The sequence below is a fragment of the Corvus moneduloides genome, chromosome Z (assembly GCF_009650955.1).
Source record: "Corvus moneduloides isolate bCorMon1 chromosome Z, bCorMon1.pri, whole genome shotgun sequence".
Taxonomy (NCBI): Eukaryota; Metazoa; Chordata; class Aves; order Passeriformes; family Corvidae; genus Corvus; species Corvus moneduloides.
The window spans coordinates 31,822,692-31,843,624 of NC_045511.1; the positions used below are offsets into that span (position 1 = coordinate 31,822,692).

At 41.4% G+C, this 20,933-nt stretch overlaps 1 protein-coding gene across 17 annotated transcripts in view; it reads right to left on the bottom strand.

Annotated features, from left to right (window-relative positions):
• The window catches only part of NRG1 (neuregulin 1), a 434,810-nt gene that overhangs the window by 105,041 nt on the left and 308,836 nt on the right, over positions 1–20,933 (bottom strand). For 9 of the 17 annotated variants that reach the window (XM_032096876.1, XM_032096877.1, XM_032096873.1 and 6 more), the window contains 6 exons: positions 19,378–19,436; positions 13,554–13,577; positions 9,049–9,151; positions 5,253–5,379; positions 4,599–4,729; positions 3,889–4,092 (listed from right to left, as the gene is read on the bottom strand). In XM_032096876.1, the coding sequence (XP_031952767.1) occupies positions 3,889–4,092; positions 4,599–4,729; positions 5,253–5,379; positions 9,049–9,151; positions 13,554–13,577; positions 19,378–19,436 (648 nt within the window). Of the gene's footprint in view, positions 1–3,888; positions 4,093–4,598; positions 4,730–5,252; positions 5,380–9,048; positions 9,152–13,553; positions 13,578–19,377; positions 19,437–20,088; positions 20,157–20,933 lie in introns of those variants that run through there. The other 8 variants (XM_032096871.1, XM_032096870.1, XM_032096869.1 and 5 more) reach the window with 6 other exon arrangements.

Here is a 20,933-nt window from a genome sequence, read left to right on the forward strand (position 1 = left end):
AGGGATCCCTTAAGATCCCCAGCATCCTCACACAGGGCTACTTAGGAAACTTTCCTGTTGCTATTAATCCTATAAACTGCTGACTTCTGGGACTTTGGGCAAAAACATTTGAAAGCAGGAGGAGCACAGCAAAACTCTGAGATCCCAGCCATGGAGATGCCGTAAATTTTTTGCGAGAATAACTTTCTGGAATGAATCCAGGAATGGGATTCAGAGACAGACAGGCTGCCAGAAACAAAATGCATTTGCAAGTATTTTCTCAAAATACAAACAGCTGCTGCACTTCTGGAAGGATTTGACCAGAATCTGGGGTACATGCAAACAGACAGGGGAAAGAAAGGAAGGGAATTGAAGGACAGTCCTCTTGGGGCTTCACCCTCTTCTGGCAACCAGACTGTCTCAGGCTAAGGAGGAAAGTAATGTTTGGATAAAATCTAGAGCCAGATTCTGCTAATTTTAATCACCAAGGATAGTCAGAGAAGCATTTGTAGCACCATCCCAGGAATTTTGTGCTGTTGCACTCCTTGGGTGTTAATTACCCTGGCTGGTAGGTCTATCTGCAAAGAAACAGTGAGTATCATTTGTCCTCATATAGGAACAAATTCTGAAAGACAGCATTGTCTGGCCTAGTGTCCATGATTTCTCTGCAAAATCTGTCCCTGTTCCTGTGGGAAGGGTAGTGGTCAGAAGTGATTTCTGAAAATGAAGCTCAATTGCCATTACAGAGTTTTTCCCAAAGAAACAGAACAAAAAATGTAAGACTCTCAACTGGTTTGAATCAGTAGACATGCTATGAGGTCATGTGGATTCATGCCAGGTGAGGATCTGCCTAAAATCACTTGATCAAAAGCACAGTGCCCAACATGGTCTGGCTTTACTTTTATTCTTATCCTAAATTCACCTGCCCGAATTTCATCTGTGTTCGAAGTTAAAATCTTTCTAAGCTCCATCTCCTACACAGGCCCATTGAGAAAAGCTACATGTCTATGATTGAAGCAGTTAGTTTTTCATTAGTGGTTTATTTATCTGAGCCTGAATTTACCAAAATAAATCTGAACCCAGCTTTCTTATACAATCTATGACTCAGTTGCACATATTACACTTGACAAAAATGGAGTTATGGGAAAAAAGAGAAAATGGGAGACTCTGGACAGATGTGCAGTAGCGTAAATTGATTTCACTAGAGGCACATTGATTGCACATTGATTTACATGAACTGAGGAGCAAGAGAAAGGAAAAAAAACAAACCTGGAGTTATGCATGGGAATTAATCAAGCTGGTTGAGCAAAGGGTAATGAATAGGTCTGTGCATTGGATGAATTAAATAATTTTTTCTCCTTCCATGAGTGAGCTTTCAATCCCTTTCACATTTTTAAATAGGCATTGTCTGAAAAACTGAAGCCTTTCTACTTTCCCAGCTGGTACAGTGTTGGGTATACGTCTTCATGACATACTGGATTTTAGCTAAACTGGTTCTGTTAATGCATTGAGTTGGTTAAATGTGTTCAGTGTACTGTGCATGCTTCCAACAGTGTCAAGTTACTCATACTGGAGTGTTGTGCATTCACACATTTCTGCTGTATTCCCCCACACCATAACAGGGCAGTGCTAACTAGCTGCTGTCTGCGATCTGAGGCTTGGGAGCTGATCTCGTGCAGCTCTAGCTCATCCTGAAAGGAAGGTTAAAAGGCGATTGATTTATCCAGCTTCATGGCCAAATATGCTGGCTCAGTGAAAGGGGATCAGAATGTATACATGGCCATCCAGCAAACATTAACTAGTTATATGCTGCCAGCTTCATCATACAGTCCAGCCTTTTGTGCAGAGATGGTGTTTTTTGATCTTCTCTCCTGTAAGACAGCTAAGGACAGCCAAGATAAAACTGCTTGTGCCCTCTGCTTGTGTACACAGGTGGCAGGGCATGGGATCCAGCAGATGAATGGGGTAATGCAAAAGAAGCCCTCGTAATGTCTGTTCAATTTCATTTGAAATTTGAGGGAGTACAGCCTTGATCTACCAGTTCACAGTACAGCAACATTTGATGGCTTCAGGAAGTAATCTGTCAGCTCCTACATTCCTTTATGTTTCTGAGTAATTTTTAGTTCCAAATAACTCTCATTTTCTCCCTTACATACAGACACACACACACAATCCATCTCAGGAACAATTGGCTGTGTATTTCCTGCTTGCTAAAAATAGATGAGGCCTGCAATTAATGCCCAGGGAACTATCATCTCCCGTGTTCCAAATTTCTGATGGCTTCAGGCACAGGCTAGGCTGTCAATGCCTGATGAATTATTACAGAAATGTTGCTGCTTTTGACCTATTGTACAACCTTCAAGAGACACAATAATTGATGAAATGCCTTCCTTCTTCTCAGGGAAACAAAAAAGAATATGCTCCTCCCCGCTCCCCTCCTCCCCCCCCAATGAAATCTAAACAGTTCATATTAGAATGATGTTTTGGGTGTCCCATGCAATGCAGGCAGGCAGCAAGAATGGTCTTCACTTCCCACATGCAGATGCCCAAATACACCAAGCTCTAATACTCACCACTGGCAGGCGTGTGGCCATGCATCCTGCTCGGTTCCCAGGCAGGAGACAACATGGTATTTAATGTTACAGGTCCTGATCCAGCAAAGCACTTAAGCACATGCTGAGCTCTACCCATGTGAGTAATCTTGCTGATTTCAGCGGGCTTACTTGCACGATTAAAAGATAATCTTGTCAAAGTGCTCTGCTGAATTGGAGCCATGGCTGTTTATGTCATGTGAGCCCTGTATCTTCAAATTAAATTCCATGGTAAATAACACGTAACTTTGAACAAGAAAGCTACTTTATTATCCTTGGTGGTACCACACTCAGGATCCTTCCTCAGTGGGCCCTCTTCCTGCTGCTAAGCAGTTTGTGTGGCAGAGTGAGTACCACAGAAATGGCATTTCCTGTACTGGCACATTTATTTTTCTGAAAACCACAATTTACACAACTCAGTGTCCTTAGGGATTGTCTGGCTGCATTTCTGACATCATGGACACCCTACAAAGCCAAATCCCTTGTGATTTCAAAGTGCTCAGAGAATTGGTCCATAACCTTTTGCTTTCCTTTTCTTCTGCCTATGATTCCTGGGAGCAATGCTCTCTTTAAATGTCTTGTTTCTTCTCAGTCTTTCTTTTGCTATTCTGGGGCCATCTTGAAGTAAAATGCTAGTGTAAACCTGAGAAGGATTTTTTCAGTAAGTTTTTTTGCAACTGATGCACTTCTAGGCAGACCTTAGGAACTGATGAACCAGCCTTTTCAGAAAAAAAGTTACTTGGTTGGAAAACTCCTGGTCAGCTTCATTTATAACTATTCCTGATTTAATAATGACCTGAGTCCTTCTGGCTTGCACTTTGTGTTCCTTGCTTTCATTTAATAAAAGGTTAAGGGGAATTTTTAAAGGGTTTAGGAGCTGGAATACTCCAGAAAGTAGGTGGTGGCATAATTTCTATACTGCTTAGGAGTCCTTAGTGCCCTCCATCTGTGGATCAATACATTACTTTCTCCCCACAAAATCTCTCAGTTTTCTCACTTGCATCTTCTAAGAAATTGGTAATTGGGCAAAGTTCTGTTTATACTTTACAATGGAAATTTCTGACTAACTACTCCGATGGAGCTTTTCCAAGTGTGAACTGCTGGCTAATAGGACTAAATCCAGTAGAGGCAAGAAGGGCAGAAATGCTTTTGGTAGGCTTTAAACTACTACTAAGCTCTCCACCTTTATGAATAAGGAGATATATGCCCTACATGAAGAGGTGCACTGTTGCATTTTCTCCTTTGCCCCCAAGCTTTGAAACCATCTGGGAAAACACCAGGCCTTGCCAACTGAAAGCAGTGAGGTGGTGTGTCCTACCTTTCACTGTGAGGAGAGTCTCGGTAGGAATCGGGGGTCTCTCTCGCATGCCGGAGGAAGCTGTTGCCTTCCCGTGGCCCGCCGATGCCATTGAGGCGGCCCCGGGGCCCTGCTGGGCTGGTGTGCCTGCTATTCTCCATGGAAGAGCTGATGAGCACCGAGTGGCTTTCAGAGAGGATGCTTTCAGTGTGGCCATTACTCCAGCTGGAGAGCAGCAACCAAGAAAAGAGAAAGGACGAGTGTGAGAGTGGGCTTTGGTGGCAAATGTGTACGAGCAGAAGCTTACCCAGGAAAAGAAGGGTTCTGTTGTCACACAGGATCTGCAGCATAACCTTTGGGTTGGTAACTGGGGTTGCAGAGTTTAGTGAATTGCATGAATCCACAGGCATCAAGGTCATTTTGCTTGTATCGATAAAAGGAGAGGGAAGGAGGGCTTTCCAGTCATCAGAACTGTCAATGATTTAGCAATTTGCATATACTAAAATTCACTGTGACAGTATTGGAATGCCATTCAGACAATAAAGGTCTTTGTAAATGCCTGTGAAGATAATTAATTAGGTGATATGACATCAAATACCATTAGTCTTAAAATGAAAACACTATGAAAGGAGCATAAAACTTCCCTGGTTTGTTGTTTTACACATCTTTTTGGTTTTGCAACAGCAACGGATCAGATATTACAGCTGCCATTTGCCGTCTACCTCCAGTACCTGTGGCTAGGTGTCTGGGTGACTGTCACGGAGTGATGTGTTGTTGAGGTGTAGTGGCTTGTAGAAAATGAGGTCTCTGTTTCTCGCTCGATGACATGCTCACTGGAGATTACATTTTTCGAAATGTACTGCTGAAAAAACCCAGACAAACCTCAGGTTTACAAACTGTAACTCACAGCACATTTGTATACATAATTGCCAATCCCTCCTTCCCAGATTTCAGTCTTTTACATGTGCCAAAGCACAAATTTTTTCACTTAAATACATGCAGAAACCATACCAACACACATACTGGCACATCCATATACACCTCTGTGTACATAGCCCATCTAGACTCAAAATAGAAGGAGACAAATGAGGAAAGTAGCAAAGGTCTGCATCCCAATCAAGCTATAAAAACATATCTAAAAAGGGAATGAGAAGTCCCAATAGACAGAGACGTGGGAAGGCAATGCCCCTTTACCATCAGCTACACCAAAAATACTACTCTCTGATGGAGGAGACGGCAGTAGTTTGCGGTAGCAATTTTTTCTGTGTGGAGAAAGCCAAGAGAAATCAGTCCCCAGCCTCCAGCAGGTAGATGTTTAAAAGCTGTGGGGTGAGCTTTCCTGTGGCACTGGTAGCCTAGGCTGAAACATGGGCAGTGAAACCTACATTCACCAGCTGGACGTTATCTGGCGGTGGGTTGGGGTGATGCGGCCCGTTGGCCATGTTCATCACATTGTTCCTTTCCGAGCGCAGGCTCTGCCGAAGGCGGTCATGCAACTTTCTCCTCTGCTTCCTGTGCACGAAACACGGAAATGATTTTAATAGACAAAAGGAAAGCAGCTGCACCTTTCAGCATATTGATGTTGGTGATAATAATATAACATCATTTTTTTTGCCAGAATTTTCTCCACTGCTGCTAGAGCTCAGAGTAACTCTGAAAACCACAGGTCTAATTGCAGCTGGAGCTGTGGGGACCTGCACAGGGGGAAGGATATTTGGGATCCCTTCCAGGAGTCAGCAGGACACAGAGGGATGGGAATAAGTGAGAGAAAAAGGGAAGCTATTTCTAAGCAATGCCCTGTCTCAGGCGGAGCTCTTTTCTGCACTCAGAAAGGAGGGGGAAGAGATTTTAACCCAGTCACCTTGACACCCTCACAAGGGCCAAGGCAAGGTTTCTGACAGCCCATTGAGTTTTGCCTCTCTGTTCATTGCATGGAGTCGAGGTGTCTGTGCCTCAGGGCTTGCTTGCAGACACTGGAACACGGTCTTTGTGATGTGGCTGTGACACATTTTTTTGGTGGGATTCATCCCTTACCTCAACAGTGTACTTCAAATACATAAATGTGTTAAAGAATTGAAGAGCGCAGAGGAAGCCTCAGAAATCCAAAGTGAGAATATATGAGACAGGCCTGAGCCTGCAGACTTCCTGGCAGCTCTGGAAGGTTTTGTTTCAGCAACATCAGATTTGCTCTGGAACCTAGTGATTAGCAGGTGGATGCCATGGCTGCTAATGCATTTAGTAGAACTACCCATGTACTAATGATATGATCTCTGGCTGACTTTGATGCTCCTACTGTTTCCTGTCCTTAGCTGCTGTTTCCTCACTTGCTAATAACATGTAAGTCTTTTGAGGAGTGGCTGCAGGAGCTGGGGGTGTTTAGCCTGGAGAAAAGGAGGCTCGGGGGTGACCTTATCACTCTCTACAACCACCTGAAAGGAGGCTGTAGCCAGGTGGGTATTGGCCTCTTCTCCCAGGCAAGTAGCAACAGGACAAGAAGAAATGGTCTCAAGCTATGCCAGGAGAGGTTCAGGTTGGACATCAGGAGAAATTTCTTCATGTAAAGGGTTATTAAGCTTTGGACTGCCCAGGGGTGTGGTGGAGTCACTATCCTTGGGGGTATTCAAGAAATGGTCATGGCACCTAGTGACATGGTCTAGTTGATAAGGTGGTGGCCAGTCAAAGGTTGGACACAATCTCAAAGGTCTTTTCCAGCCTAAATGATTCCAAGATTCTGTAATCCTTCCAGCCCTCCTCAGAAGAAATTTTCGGAAGATCATTACAAGCTGTCAGCAACAAAACTTACAGCATAGTAAAACCTGGCACTGTGAAGGCTATGCAGAACACACTAAATAGAACACCAAAATAAATAACGAGAGAAAGGGCTATTCAATTTCAGACTTAATTTATCAATATTACCCAGTTTTCTCTCATTACATTGGAGAACTTCCACCATACTGTCACAGGATCCAGGGCAGTGAAGGGAGGATGCAGGCTCCAACACACTGCGGAATGCATATGACTTTGGCTGTGGCAAAATCTAAAATACTTAAAACTCCTATGCCGTATGCAGAAGTGCAGATAGTGTTGGCAGGGTAGGACAGCATAAGATATAACTACTTTCAATCCTGTTTTGAACTCAAGGGGACTCTTCCAAGCATTACAAAAAGGAGGAGTGAGGGAGGGCAATAAATATGCTGAAGCTTGACAGCCATGAATGCTTAAAGACAATGAAAACATGACTTTACACACAGTGTTTTACATATTTTCTCTGTGTATATGTGCCTGGGTAGTGGAAAATGCTTACTTTATGTCACATCACATGAATGGCATACGCAGATACATCTGTCTTGGAAATGCTCTTGTCTCAGAAGGATACAGTATGTGATCCATGTGGATTTTGTGCTTTGAGGACAACCAGGCATCATCTTAGGACATGTAAGTAGTTAAGGTGTATAGAGAGTGCAGTGCCAGGAGACATTTGAACTACCAAAAGACCTGCTGGGCTGAGAAGCAACATGCAAGCAAGGTTTTAACTCAATTTCACAGCTCCCTTTAATGAGACTCTGGAGACCTTGGGAGCTGAGAACAACCTGAATTCCTTTACATGGTAGAGAAAGTGAGTTCTAGAAGGAGTTTGAGTTTGTCTACTATAGGACTGAAATCCTGGCACATGTAACCTGGGAATCCATCCCCAGAAAACCGCATTACTTCCCACCTTCAGTGACCAATGCATTTGAATTTGCATGCTTCTATCTGTGCTATTCATCTTCTAGCAAAAGGACACTAAAAAAAAGGAAATTACTCCACAAAACTGAGAAGAAAGAATAATGGGAAAGTTAGTGTGTACTTCACTAAAGAAGCTTTTTTCTTCATGTAAATGATTTGCAAATAAAGTACCTTTGAATTAAGACTCAGTGTCTGAAGATACTGCCTTGGCAATTATCAGCAGTATTTTTTGCAAGGAGACCAACAAAATCTAAGCTACTACATAGGTTGTTCTCCTAATACCATTCCAGGATTTCTCTTGGTTCTGAGTTTTCCCCTATTCAGGGAAAGGAGCATATGCAAATCACCTCACAGATAACAGTCTGGCGTGACTGCTGCATTTGGAGGGCCATATCCTGGCATGGTCCTCTCACCAGCTGTGTTTGAAAACACTTAGCTTTTGGTTCACAGTGGTTGCTGATGTCTGGGGCAAAAAAACTATCCAGACCTCTGATGGATTCTGGGGGCTCTTTATGCAGAAAACCATACTTCAGGATCCTGACTAAATGTTTGTTGAAATACATGGGGAGGTGATTTCTAAAAGCAGTAATTGATCTGATTTTTTATTACTGTTTCAGTTGTTCCCCACTGACCACTGGCACAAGGTTATGGGTGGGAGCAGTTATGTGTATGTGTTTGGACTCTTACTGAGAGGGACAAATGATCTCTCTCCTCCCCTGCTGTTAACACATCCATTATTGGAGGGGCTTACAACAAAAAACAACAGTCCAACTGCCAGTCAAGCCTTGTAACAGTAAATCACGTTTATACAAATGTGGAATATTTATGATAAGGGTTTTCTGTGTTTTGGTGGGAAGATTTATAAGAGCAGACAGAAGTTTTGGCAGCAGAAATTCTACTGATGTTCTGTGTAATTTATGGTCCAGAGTGCCTCATGCATGTTTGAGAGCCACCCCCAGTAATTTAGAGACTCACAGAATGCATTTAAATGCCTACTTTTGCATTGAGAGCACTTTTGTGTTCAATTTTTTGGCCTTTTATGTATAGTAACTTTTAGCATCATTAATCGTGTCTCAAGTACAAACAAATTAGGCTTATACATAAAATTTACTGCTGGAGAGCAACAGGATTCCAATGTTGGAGTTTGTTCCTTTTCAGCTGGGGAAACCAGCTGAAATGGGCAATAGAAAAACAAACAAACAAACAAACAAAAAAAGGAAAAAAATTGCCAAAAAGACTGAGAAACCTTTCAGATACCTGTCTTATTTTTGCACTGCTGATGGACATGGAGACCTACATTCATCTGGCTTGGACCAGAGCACCCTGGTCACAGGTTTGTCTCTTAAGCTCACCTCTAGAGAAACCCAGATGCAACCTTATGCCCAGAGAAGCTACAATCAACTGGGAAGGCCCTGACCAACAACCACAGATATAAAATAGAAGAGAAAAGTTTACTTGGTTTTGCAGTAGGCCACCACACACATGATGCCAACTACTAGAAGAGCAATGCAAATGCCAGTTATGGTCAGCACCCGTTTCTGGTACAGTTCCTCAGCTTCTAGAAAGGGACAAAAACAGAGAAAGTCACAACATGGAGGATGGCTAGGCAAGGAGCACACAACCGCTGTCATGCTACAAACCACTGCACAGTCACACAGCCACACCGAGACACAGCCACCACACTTCAGGCAGACTCATTATTGACTGCAAGGAGAACAGGACTACACCACAAACTATTAACACAATACTAGGGATAACAACAATTACAGTCAAAAGTCACTTTTTTTTTTTTTAAAGCCAACGAGAATAATATCTAAGAAACAACTTCACAGTTGACAAACACAGCATTTGCTGGAAATAAAAATGCACTGTGTTAAGGTAATAACGTGAATTTGCAAATGCTTTGGAAGTTTTGCAAAGACAGCTGGAATGAAAGCCATTTTTACAGGTCTTATGAGAAATTTATTTTCTTATTATCTTTTTTGGATTGTTTTCATATCCAATATCCCTCTGGTCTCATGTCAATTTATATCTCAGCTGTCTTTACAGGAGAGATTTCAAAATACTCTTCTACATTTGAGACATGAGCTTGGCTTGTAATTATATCACCAATGGAAATGAAGACAGGTTTTGAGCTCTGGTCATAAAATTCAGACTCTTTCTCCAGTGCTCCTCCTAAAACACAGCAGTATCAGTGACCAGCAGTGCCTTGTGTGAGAGAAATGCAGAGTTTCAACTTATATCCGCTTGTGACCAACAAAGGAATTCTCTATCTAGGGTGGCAGCCTGCTCAGTGATGACAGCTTGTTACCGATCTCATTCATCGGAGATATTTCATTTTTATAAAGGTGTTAGTAGCACTGCTAATGTTTGGGCTGGAGCTACTGATGCTTTCCAGCCTCGCTCATGCTTGGCAGAGAGCATTGCTGAGTGCTCTGCTGGGGAAATGTTACGTAAGGAGCTCTGAAACAGAGGCGCATTCTGTGTTGACGCTTTACAGATGTGGATTTGTGTTCCTGCTGTTAGGAAAAAATGGATGTCTAACTTTAGTCAAGTCTTATTTTTGAGTAAGCAGTCAGACCAGTAGTGATCTACAGTATTGACCACAGTCAGAATACCAGCAGATGATTAAAAATAAATGAATGAATTAGAGCTGCACAGCTTTGCACTACCTTTGGGATAAATGCCAGCATTATTCCTGCTGGAAGGGACTTACATCTGGGACTGGTACAGAGGTGCACAATGGTCTCTCACATGTGCCATATGTCCCTGTCCAAACGATGTGTTGTCATAAATGACACACCAGTTCAAGGGAAAATACTCCTTACTGAACAGGGAGCCTTCCCTCCAATGTGCTTCCTGAGTTTTGTTTTAAAGTCACTGTGGGCAAGCGGCAAATACTCCATGCAACAAACCAAAAACCAAAAATAAATCTTAATTTCTCTGATACAATGCACTACACCATGGAACAAATTTATCTTACAAGCCAAACCCACTGTAAACCAAACACCAGCAAACAGGTCATGAGCACTGTCAGACAAAATTAATAGCAGTAATTATTAACAAAGGGGGGGAAGGGGGAGAGAAGAAGTGAGTTTGGTAAAACTAGGATGCTGTAAAAATGTATTAAAGAAAAATAAATATAACTCCAAAAACAGAAGGTCAAAAAAGGGAAGAAAGAAAGGGCTGAAACTCCAACCAAACCAAACCAGGACAAAGAAAAAGAGGAAGGTGAAATATAGGGAAAGACTGGAAAAAAGGGTAGAGAAGTCAACTGCAGGGCTGGCACAGCATGCTTGGAACTGGAAAAAAAACAGAAAGAAATGCTTGGGGACAAAAAAAAAGGTTGAAGCAGATTGTGAAGGGATTTCTCATACAGCATAACTCCTCGCCTAGGCTAGTTAGTGGCATTTGATCCCCTTCCCATTTTTGCCCCTTCTGAAAGCGCTTATTAGTTAGCCATGGAAATGGTGTATTACAAGGATGTCACAGGAAACAGGAGAATTGTGCTAAGCAATTTAGGGGCTAATTTGAAATGCTTTGAATTATTATTATTTTTTTAAAATTGTCATGCTGTCAGCTGTTAGCTTATGAAAGCAAAATGAACAATGACATATCAACCCGTTTTTTTTTGGAGGGCAAGGGAGAGGAAGTAGAAGATTAATTGACAGTGGACACCCTGCTCAGTTTTTCCCTGAAGGAAAAATTGCCCTGACTCCAGGAGGTTTGCTGTAGGCTGAGGCTGTTGCAGATGAGCTGGGCAGCTGGCTGGTGATGGCCTGACTGAGTTTGCCAGTGGGCCGAGGCTTGTTGCTTGGGGCGTTTCTGGGTGCTCACTCACTGCAGGGGATGGGGGATGAAGCCCTGAGCAATGGTCCTAGCACCAGCACGTCTTCTGGGACTACAGGTCTTGATAGGCATGGGATATTAAACCCCTGGATCTGCTTTTATAACCTCAGTTCCCTTCTGTGCCCTTTGAAACAAGGCCCTAAGGACAATACAGCTTGGCACGGTGTGCATGAACGGTGGTGCTGCCATGCCTTCCCTCAAACTCTGGGGGCAAGGTCTGCCTAGGAAGGCACATGCACCTGGGCATGTCATGCCCAGCAAACCAGCAAGCTCTCATGTAAACCTGGCCATGTTCCTGGCTGACAGGGGACAGCAGGGGCCAAATGGGGGATGCCCTGCTGTTCTGCAGGGGCCAATGTGGGTGACAGGGGATGCTGGCAGCTTGGACAGGACTGGGATCCTGGTCAAGACTCTGCAGATGGCATGGTACCTCAAAGAGAAGCCTTGGACTCTCTGTTTAAGGCCAAGAAGAGTTTTGCAAAGAACTTCTGTGGGGCACTTGTGGTTATACTACATCTTGCCCCAAAACTACCTTCTCTCCCTGACCAGTGTTAACATTTACAGAGTCTGTTAGTGACACCCAGATAAATAATACATGCTGATCAAAATATCTTGAAAAAAAATTGTAGCAGCCTTGCAGGAAAGTCTGTAAAGAATTGTATGTGTCGTGAGAATTTAGAAAGATTTTAGCCTGTTAAGTATTAAAAATAATTTCAATAATTTTTTTCCCTATAGAATGATATGAAAATCAAATCAATGTATGACTTAAGTCAAGATATTAAATGTGCAGCCTTTCAAATATGCATATTATGCAATTAATTTCACATCACTCTTGTTTATACACAACTGATGATACATAAGGTCTTAAATTTGCTCTGTTTTAAAGTTTTTCTTCTTACAGATCGCTAGGGATTTTTAAAAGAATTTAATTCCAAGAGATGGTTCTGCTGATGTAATTTCATATATAAAGCAAAATTTGCAGGTCAGTTTTTAACAGGATTTTAATTTAACTCCTCATGTGTTAATGTAGCCATATATCTTCCACTACAATCTAATATTTATACGTGGGAACTAATGCTACCTTAGGATAATAATAAAAACAAAAATAAGCTGGGCTGTGAGTGATTTTTTAAATTTGGGCTTGTAATGGATTTTCCATAGTTCACAGCTTAAGCTAATGACATATTGTGGGGGCATTTTTAATAAGAATGTGAACTAAAACTGCCTCATCATCTGTTTTTTTTTTCATTTACCAACAATTATAGGAAATTCCAAACTAAAACTGACCTGAATTTCAAGTTAGCCTATTCAAGAAATGCATTATTTGTACCCCTGAATACAAACAGCTAGTTAGATGAGTACAGTCTATTCATGACTAAGACTTAAAAGATCTATTTCCATTATATTTAAAGCTGAAATATGAAAATAGTACCCACTGCCAATGTTCTTGTTGAGTTTAGTTTTAGAAATATTGAATATATATATGCTGACTTGAGGATCTGGAGTCTGGCTGTAAACTTCTATTTAAATTCCTAAATAACTTTCAGTCCACTTCGAATTTACAGACCTGGAAAGGAATGTATATATGCATATCATTTACATATATTTATAGGCAACTGATATACACATAATGTGTAACCACCTAGATGTGGGTTTAGACATAAAACTTCACTTGAAAATCAGTGCTCAACACTGCAAATTTGCAGAATTTTAAGTGGTCATAAGTTTCTCTTTTTTAATACACTAGTTAGTAATTTTGCCTAAAATGTACAGTGTTTCCAAAACGTGGCAACCCTAGAAGAACTCACCAAAAACAGATGTCAAAACTAGCCAAAACTATGCAGCAGAAAAAGGAATGTACACTATGTTATGATCACTTCAGTAATTCCTAGAACTCCTTAAGTCTGGAATATCCTATCACTATTACCATTTTAGTGAACTGATCTCCACTAACACTTTGACAAGGGTTGTTGTTATAGCTGTATGATCCCTTCTAAAGCATAAAGAAATTGGTTAGGAATTGAAAAGGGGAGGTGTAGAAAAAAAAATAAAAAGGAGTTTATCTCTCAGGGTCTAGAATCTGCAGGCTAAAAGGAATGATTGGTCCATACCCATAAATTCAATCCCAAGATGCTCTGCCAATGCAGAAAGTTGTCAAAAAAAAGAAAGAAAAAGGAAAAAGTTTCAGAAAAGAGCAATACACTGTACTTAAAAATAAATTACATATGAGAATTACAGCTATTCTGTGTCTGCACATGAAACAGGACAAGGGGGCGCATGGTTACATGGATGGTGCTCAAGTGCACCTTTCTTAGCTATGTGACCAGACGTTCTGCAAGGCTTATACACAAAAATATGTATACATGGCAGGGCATCTGAGCAGCCACAGTCCAGAGAATGCAGCAGGAACCATTAACCCTTAAGATCTTACTGAGATGAACAGGGCTATGGCCTGAGGATGCCACGTGCAATGGCTGATTGGTTTCACATGGGACCATGACAGCAAAGGGATGCTCTACAAAGGGCAGCACACCCCTGCAAATGGGTTATGCACTGCTCTCCCTTCTGGCCCTGCTTCTGTCCCCAGAATGCATATCCTTGCTCCTGTAGGCTGTGACCTGGAGGTAGCTGGCAGTGCTTACTCAGCAGTGGGAGTCCTCTGCTTTGCAAATTGACTGCAGCAGGCCTCCAGCTTCTGGAAAATGAGGAGCCAACCCCTTTTCCCTGTCTTTGGACTGTGCTGCGTTGGCAGAACAACTTGTTGACCAGCTGGATGGACCCTGGGGTGCAGGGCCTGATCCCTTTACACAAATCACACACCTACATCAGCACTCCCAGGCCCCAGCAGCTGGGGGTAAGGAGGAGCACAAGCTTCCCCCCAGCAGGTACCCTAGGACACCCTTCCCATGGGGCCAACACCACAGCCATGGTAGCTCTTGCCTTTTTTTGTTCCTGTGTGCTGTGAAATTTAAATCCAATGGTAATTTTCACGGCAAATTGATTTTTTAATGTCTTTTGCACACATGGGGAATGTCAACTCTTCATTGCCAATCAGTAACATCTTAAGGGTTAAGTTGGAATCCATCCAGGTCTCTTCCTAAAGAGCCAGTATCACATGCCTACCTGAACTCTGCTAACGATATACATTAGTTGCATAGAAAGCTTGATTGAGTCTTCAGTAAAATGAATGACATGCCCATGCATATACATTGCTGTAATTATGCTTGCTTATAGGTAAGACACCTAGTTTGAAGGTAATTTAATTTTAGGGAAGTCATTCATATCATGCAGTTTCTATTTAATATAATTCAATAGGAAGTTGGTATTTAAAATGGGAAGGTATTCTGGCTGAAAGGCCTAACAAGAAAACATGCTGAAGAAACATGCATTCCTTATTCAAACCTACATGTTATGTAGCTCTTACTTATCTATGGTATTCCTAGTTACATTCCCTAGATCTGATAAGCAGAATGTCCCAATACTTCTCATTTTATAAACAGGTGATTATTTTTGATACTTTCCTACTTAGCCTGATATTTCTGCATACTTTTTACATGCAGTGTGGCTTCTATTCAGTAGAACCTAGAGGTGCTCTAAGAACAAATACAATTAATCATTTTTAACAACTCAGTTTTCATTCTGGTTGTGGCTGGGGGGATGTGCCAGTATCGCAAGAAAAAATACTTAGGAAGCAATTTTTTCCTCCCAAAGTTACTTAAAATTACAACTTGTTGGATATACTGTAGCCTGCTGAGATGCAGTGTCTATAGAACAAGAGGATGGTGCCTGGAAATGTGGAACAGAATCCTCCAGACCTGCATGCTCTGTTTACGAGTGGTGTGCCACAGCTGCTGGGCACTCAATATTTTGGGATGGCTACTGTATGGATACAGGTGGGTAGGTAGCCTGGAGACATGGTGCCCAGTGTGAGGTGACCACTACCTCAGGTTTTTTGCAGAGACCTTGCGCTTGGCAAAGGAAGGATCCATTGGATCAACTGAAACAGCAGAGAGGTCCAGGGAGACTGATTTCAACTCGGAAGCATCAATGTGTCATGCTTCTGTCTGTGGGTAACAAAAAATTCTAAAAAAATATAAATTCTTCTTCATGCAATTTCAATTGAAAACAAACTCAAATCTCCTAAACTATCACAGAGCAGATATGTATGTCAGCCATTTCTATTTGAGGGACAGGGATACGGTCTCTTTGTGACATTAGATTCCACTTTGGATCCAAAATCTGGTTCATTTCAATAGTACTCAGGTTGCAAAGTTGGTTTTGAAGTTGATGTGTTAAGTCCTATGGCTCCTGTAAAAGTGACAACTGGTTCAAATCTCAGAAGCATGGAAAATTTGTCCTTTCATAATTTAAGTATCCTGTCATAGCAATTTTAGTACTTAGTGAACATTAACTGAGCAGTTTATAGTGAAAACCTGTCTTTTTTAATGTTGAGCAAAAGATGGACAATGGCATTTTTCAAATCTGTTTGTTCATTTAGGAGTCTTGGTCTCAGCACATAAAGTGTACAATTTAGGGTGCTGAAAGGCTTTAGAAAATGAAAGTTTCAGGTAAGATTGTCTACTACCCTCATACAGATGTGACTACTTGAGAAATATATAGAAAATGGGAAATACCGAGGTAGTAGAATAGCTAAAGGCAGACTTTTGAAGACCTGTAGTTTATATGAAAAGGCTGAAAAATCAAGGCCATCACACAGTAACTAGCTCTAGAATATTGGAGCTTTTCTCAACTCTTGCTCCCTTTAATGACTCAGCGAGGTTCACCGTGACAATATGAGGCAGGGCTATCATCTAAAAAGAAAATTCCTTCTGTCCCTCTTGGTACTGTCACTCTTGCTCATCAGGGATGGCAGAGCTAAAATGGATATGATTTAAAGTGGTGGCCCATGCTGAAGGAAGGCATGGACCGTGCTCAGCTGATGCCCAAGAAGGCCCACAGCATGCCCCTGGGCAGTTCTAAATCCACAATTCATATGTAATAGTTAACTAGTGAAGTAGGCAAGTCCACTGGCCCTTTGGGTGGTGTCCTTGGTCCATCAGGGACATTTAAGAAGACAAAGGGTTTATATGTGATAAAACTCCAGAGAGGCTTCCTCAACCTTCTATTAATTCATGGCTTTCTTATCCCTGGGATCATTCTGCACAGTGATGCTATGAGAGTTCTCATGCCTAACTACATGAAAATTACCCAAAACTTTTAATGTTAACTCATTACTTTTGCTCTCCTCCACTTGTCTTGATTCATTGACTTCAGGGAGAGAATGTGTGAACATTCAGACACAGCAAATATATCTGCATGGAGCAGATCTATTTTTGCAACCATTTGTGGATTGCCTTCTGCTGTCTTATGGACCAGTGGTGGACCATGAGCCTCAAAGTCAAAGCAGTCACAGCAAAAATACAGGGTAGCACGCCTGGTAGCAGTTGTGACTGCTGTGCTCAAGAAAAGGACACTACAGGGTCTGCCAGCCAGGCTCCTGAGATGAGTCAAGATAAGCCAGTTAGCCATGTACTCTGGTGAGACAGGGCATTTCCAGAATGCCCAGTGGTGCCTTGTTCTGATCTGGCAAAACGTCCTCAGCCCATTAACTTCAGGACTCTCAAATACCAGCTCCAGGGCAGATTTCTGACGACAATTTTCTTTAACAGCCAAACTGAGAGAGTAACAGCTCATCAGTAGGCAAACTTGGCATGGCACCCCACTGCCTTTCTCTCCAAATGAGGAAAGACCCTTCTGAACGCAAGTGAAATTAGATAGCTGTATAGTTCACACATACACTTTTGTTTCCTACTAGCACTTATGTTGTTTAGCATCCCAATTTGCTGTGTACTTCGCAAAAGCTGCATCTACAGAGCTAAATTAATCAACTACAACACTTGGTGCAAAATATGAGCTTGGCTTTAAGCCTCAGATGCACCATTCGCCTTTAGAGAACTGTCACTGAAGTTCTCTTTTGAATAGTATGCTCTGGTCAGCTTTGGGTTTAATAATAAAAAGTCATATAAATGCTTCTTCATTTATTTTTTTTTTTAGTTAAGTATAAATGTGCCCTCAGTGGACCCTTTCCAAAAGTGTCATTTCAAGATGTTTAGCAGTATAAGAAACCAGATGTTGTAGTGCAGATGCAGGGCAGGCAGGAGCGCCAGAGTCTCATAGCCATTGGCTGGGACTCTCAGAGTGGCCCAAGGGAGGTAGTGGTGTGTTCTCCTGCCTCTGCATTTCAAGGAGAGGAAGGGCTTGACCAACTTAAGTACTAACACTGAGCGTAACTCTTGCAGCAAGGCAAGGGCATCTGTGCCTTTTCTATGCAGGCAACTTCAGAAAATCTCAATCTGGTGTCTTTAAAAATCCCAACCAGAGTTAGGTTGAACGAATGAAAACCCACCTAAATTTTTTTTTCTCCTAGGGAGAATATAAAGAATATAAATATATATAAAGAATATAAATAAAGGGATTTATAATCAACATACAATTCTTCTATAGTTTTCAGATAAAATTCAGCAGCAAACAATGGATCTCGTATTTTTACACCACCTCCTTTTAAATTATTCTTCTAAGATCAGAAAATCTTGACAGCACTTTTCACCACAATCCACAGAAAAGGCCACTTAAATCTAACATTTGGTAAACAAATACTGTAATAGCATAAAAAATTTTAAATCCATAGTTACCAGAGGCTTTTAAATATAACTCACACTAATAAAGGTTTTAAAACAGGGCATAAAATGCCCACTCGAGTGCTGGAAGGTCTGGTCCCCAGTCAGCACTCTTGGGATTTATGAGGGTAGCTTCCATGACAGAAAGTATGAATTATGTATGGATGTTCTTCATCCATCAGTATAAGAGAAAACCTGTGCATTTCTTCAGGCTCCAAAATGTCCAGCACGTGCTTACAGCTTTTTGTCCTATATACCAATGGAAATTAAATCAAGCTAGCCTATAACCTTTCTGTGCTGGCAAGTAATCCATCAAAAAAAAATTGTTTTTATAATACTGCTTTTAGATCACAGTACATTCTGATGCCAGCAACAATTGATTGTGAGTAGTACACATGCATTTAAATGTAAGATCTAAGCAATTTTCTTATATGTTACCCTTGACTTTGCTATAGCCAAAGAGAGAAAATAGAGTGTACCTGCTGTTACTCCCTGTCAAGTAATAATAATTAGCCCACTCCTCCATAGGAAACCTTATGGGATGAGACTGCAGTGCTGATTCTAGCAGTCTGTGTATGTGCATGTCTGATACTTTCATTTGGCCAAGTAATCCTTGATCTCTTGCATCTGTTACCCATGATATACCCAAAATATGTTAGACCCCATTGTTTAAGTCATCTCTCCCCCCTTTCTTTTTCTTTCTGTGCTCTTTCCACTGAAGCCTGAACAATGAGGAGGAAGAACATGCTAATCCTGTTCGGCAGGTGCTCATTAGAAACAATGTAAGCACTTCAGTTGCCCTTAACCTCTAGCTCCAAATGCAAATCTCGTATGTAAGTAGAGGACTAGCTACCCATCCTTTGGTTGAGGGAGTGCTGGCCTGTAACATGACTCATAAGTGTTTTGTGGCAAATAAAATGAGAGACTTTTAAAATGCCATTTTTGTACCTTTTCTGCTTGATGTCAGCAGGGAGTCCATATCACACGTTCAACGTTAATTTCACAGCATTCCTAAGTCTTGCATTTCCCCATACCCTCAATGCCAAACAACCCCAGGATTGCTTTTTATTATAATTTGCAATTGCTTTTTGTTATAATTTTCATGCAACAGGCAGAGAAAATCAATATTAGGCCTTAGGCAACAAATCTAGTTACAGGTTAAAAAAAAATAAAACTGGAGGAAAGATGCAGCGACAAGAAAGCAGCACCGACTGAGCATGCTTCTACTGCAGCACAGACAGAAAAGTAGTGGACGTACTGTAGAAGCTGGCCATTACGTAGTTTTGGCAGCGATCACCAGTAAATTCATTTGGGCACCTGAGAGGAAAAACAAACAAAAAAAATGGTAGAGAAAAAAAACAGAGAAAAGAGAAGAGGTGAATATACGCTAAGAAAGAAGCTCCTTCAGTGTGAACTGATATGACTTGGTGAGTTCACTTTCAGAAACTGAATCTCGGTTTAGCGTGTCAAAATAGCTCAGGATGTTGAGAGCAAGTCATTTGCTCTGTGGAAATGTAAAGAAATCCCCCCTGCAAAACCAGCCAAAACCAAACCAATCCAGATCAAAGTGTGTTTCAAGATCTCAGACAGAAATTCACCATTCCAGAGACCCAAATTGGTTTTAGGATGCTCTTTCCACAAGGCAGCAAGGACACAAGATCTGTACATACTCATCTCCATGAGTTTGGTCTTTTAGGGTTGCACTTTGCAGCAGTCTCCCAAACAGAAAAACTGCCATTGTGTGCAAAACAAATGCATCTGTGAATGAATGGAAAGATCAAAAATCACACAAACAAGAAATATTTTGGAGGTCAATAATGCCATGGTGTACAAACTGTACTTCAGAAAATCAGATCATAAATTAGTGAGTAAAGAGGCCGGTTCCAGCTGAACTGTGAAAACACCAAGTACTATTGATTTTGTTGCTGTAGTTGCGGAAGAAAGCAAAGTTCAGATTATTTTAACATACTTTCTTTGATTTGGATTTTCATGGGCAGAGTTTCAGTACATCTTGCTCCAGTGAATCCAGGTTGGCACCTAAAGGGCAAAAACGTGATAAGCAATAGTACACCAAAACCACTGCACTAACAGACTTACATCTGCTGGTCTATGGAGTGCGAGTGCATTAAGTGACCTCCTGGTTAGGTGTTAGTGAAAAATGATCAGAAGAGAGGCAAGAAAGTATAACCTTTCCAGAAGTTAAAACTTTGCAAAAATTTACAGCAAAAATCCATCAGAGAAAAAAAAAATCTTTTTGCTTGTCTGTTTTGAAAAAGAAAGGAGAATCATGGCTAGCAAAATGTGTACCAGCTCATTGCTTACTCCACCTCATGAAGGGACCAGATTGAGTTCTTTTTTAAAATTTGCAGTGCAGTGCATAACAACAATTTACACTGCTGCTTTCATTAGTCACATAAAATCTATGAAAATACCATGATTTCCCTGTTTCTGTGATGGCATGTTGTGCCTTCTGGTAGTTTGCTTTGAGGAGGAATAGTTAATACAGCATCCCAGAAAAGCCACAAAAAGTCCAAAAAGTGAAAGACAAAGTCAAACCCAAGGGAAAGTATATTCAACATGGCTCACAAAAAGATAAAAAGTCAGTCCAGGCAATAAGTAAAATGAGAGGGCAGAAGTGCTCTCAAGATTTGCAGCTCCAGAGTTGTCTGTCCGTTCAGTTCATCAGCTCTTCTGCAGAAAACTTCAGTGCAGCTTTCCCCTTGATCATAGAGAAGGGATTTCCCTACTATGATTTGCCCATCTTTTCTGCGGCTGCCTATCAATTCTTCCTTCACCTTCATTCTCCATTCTGGG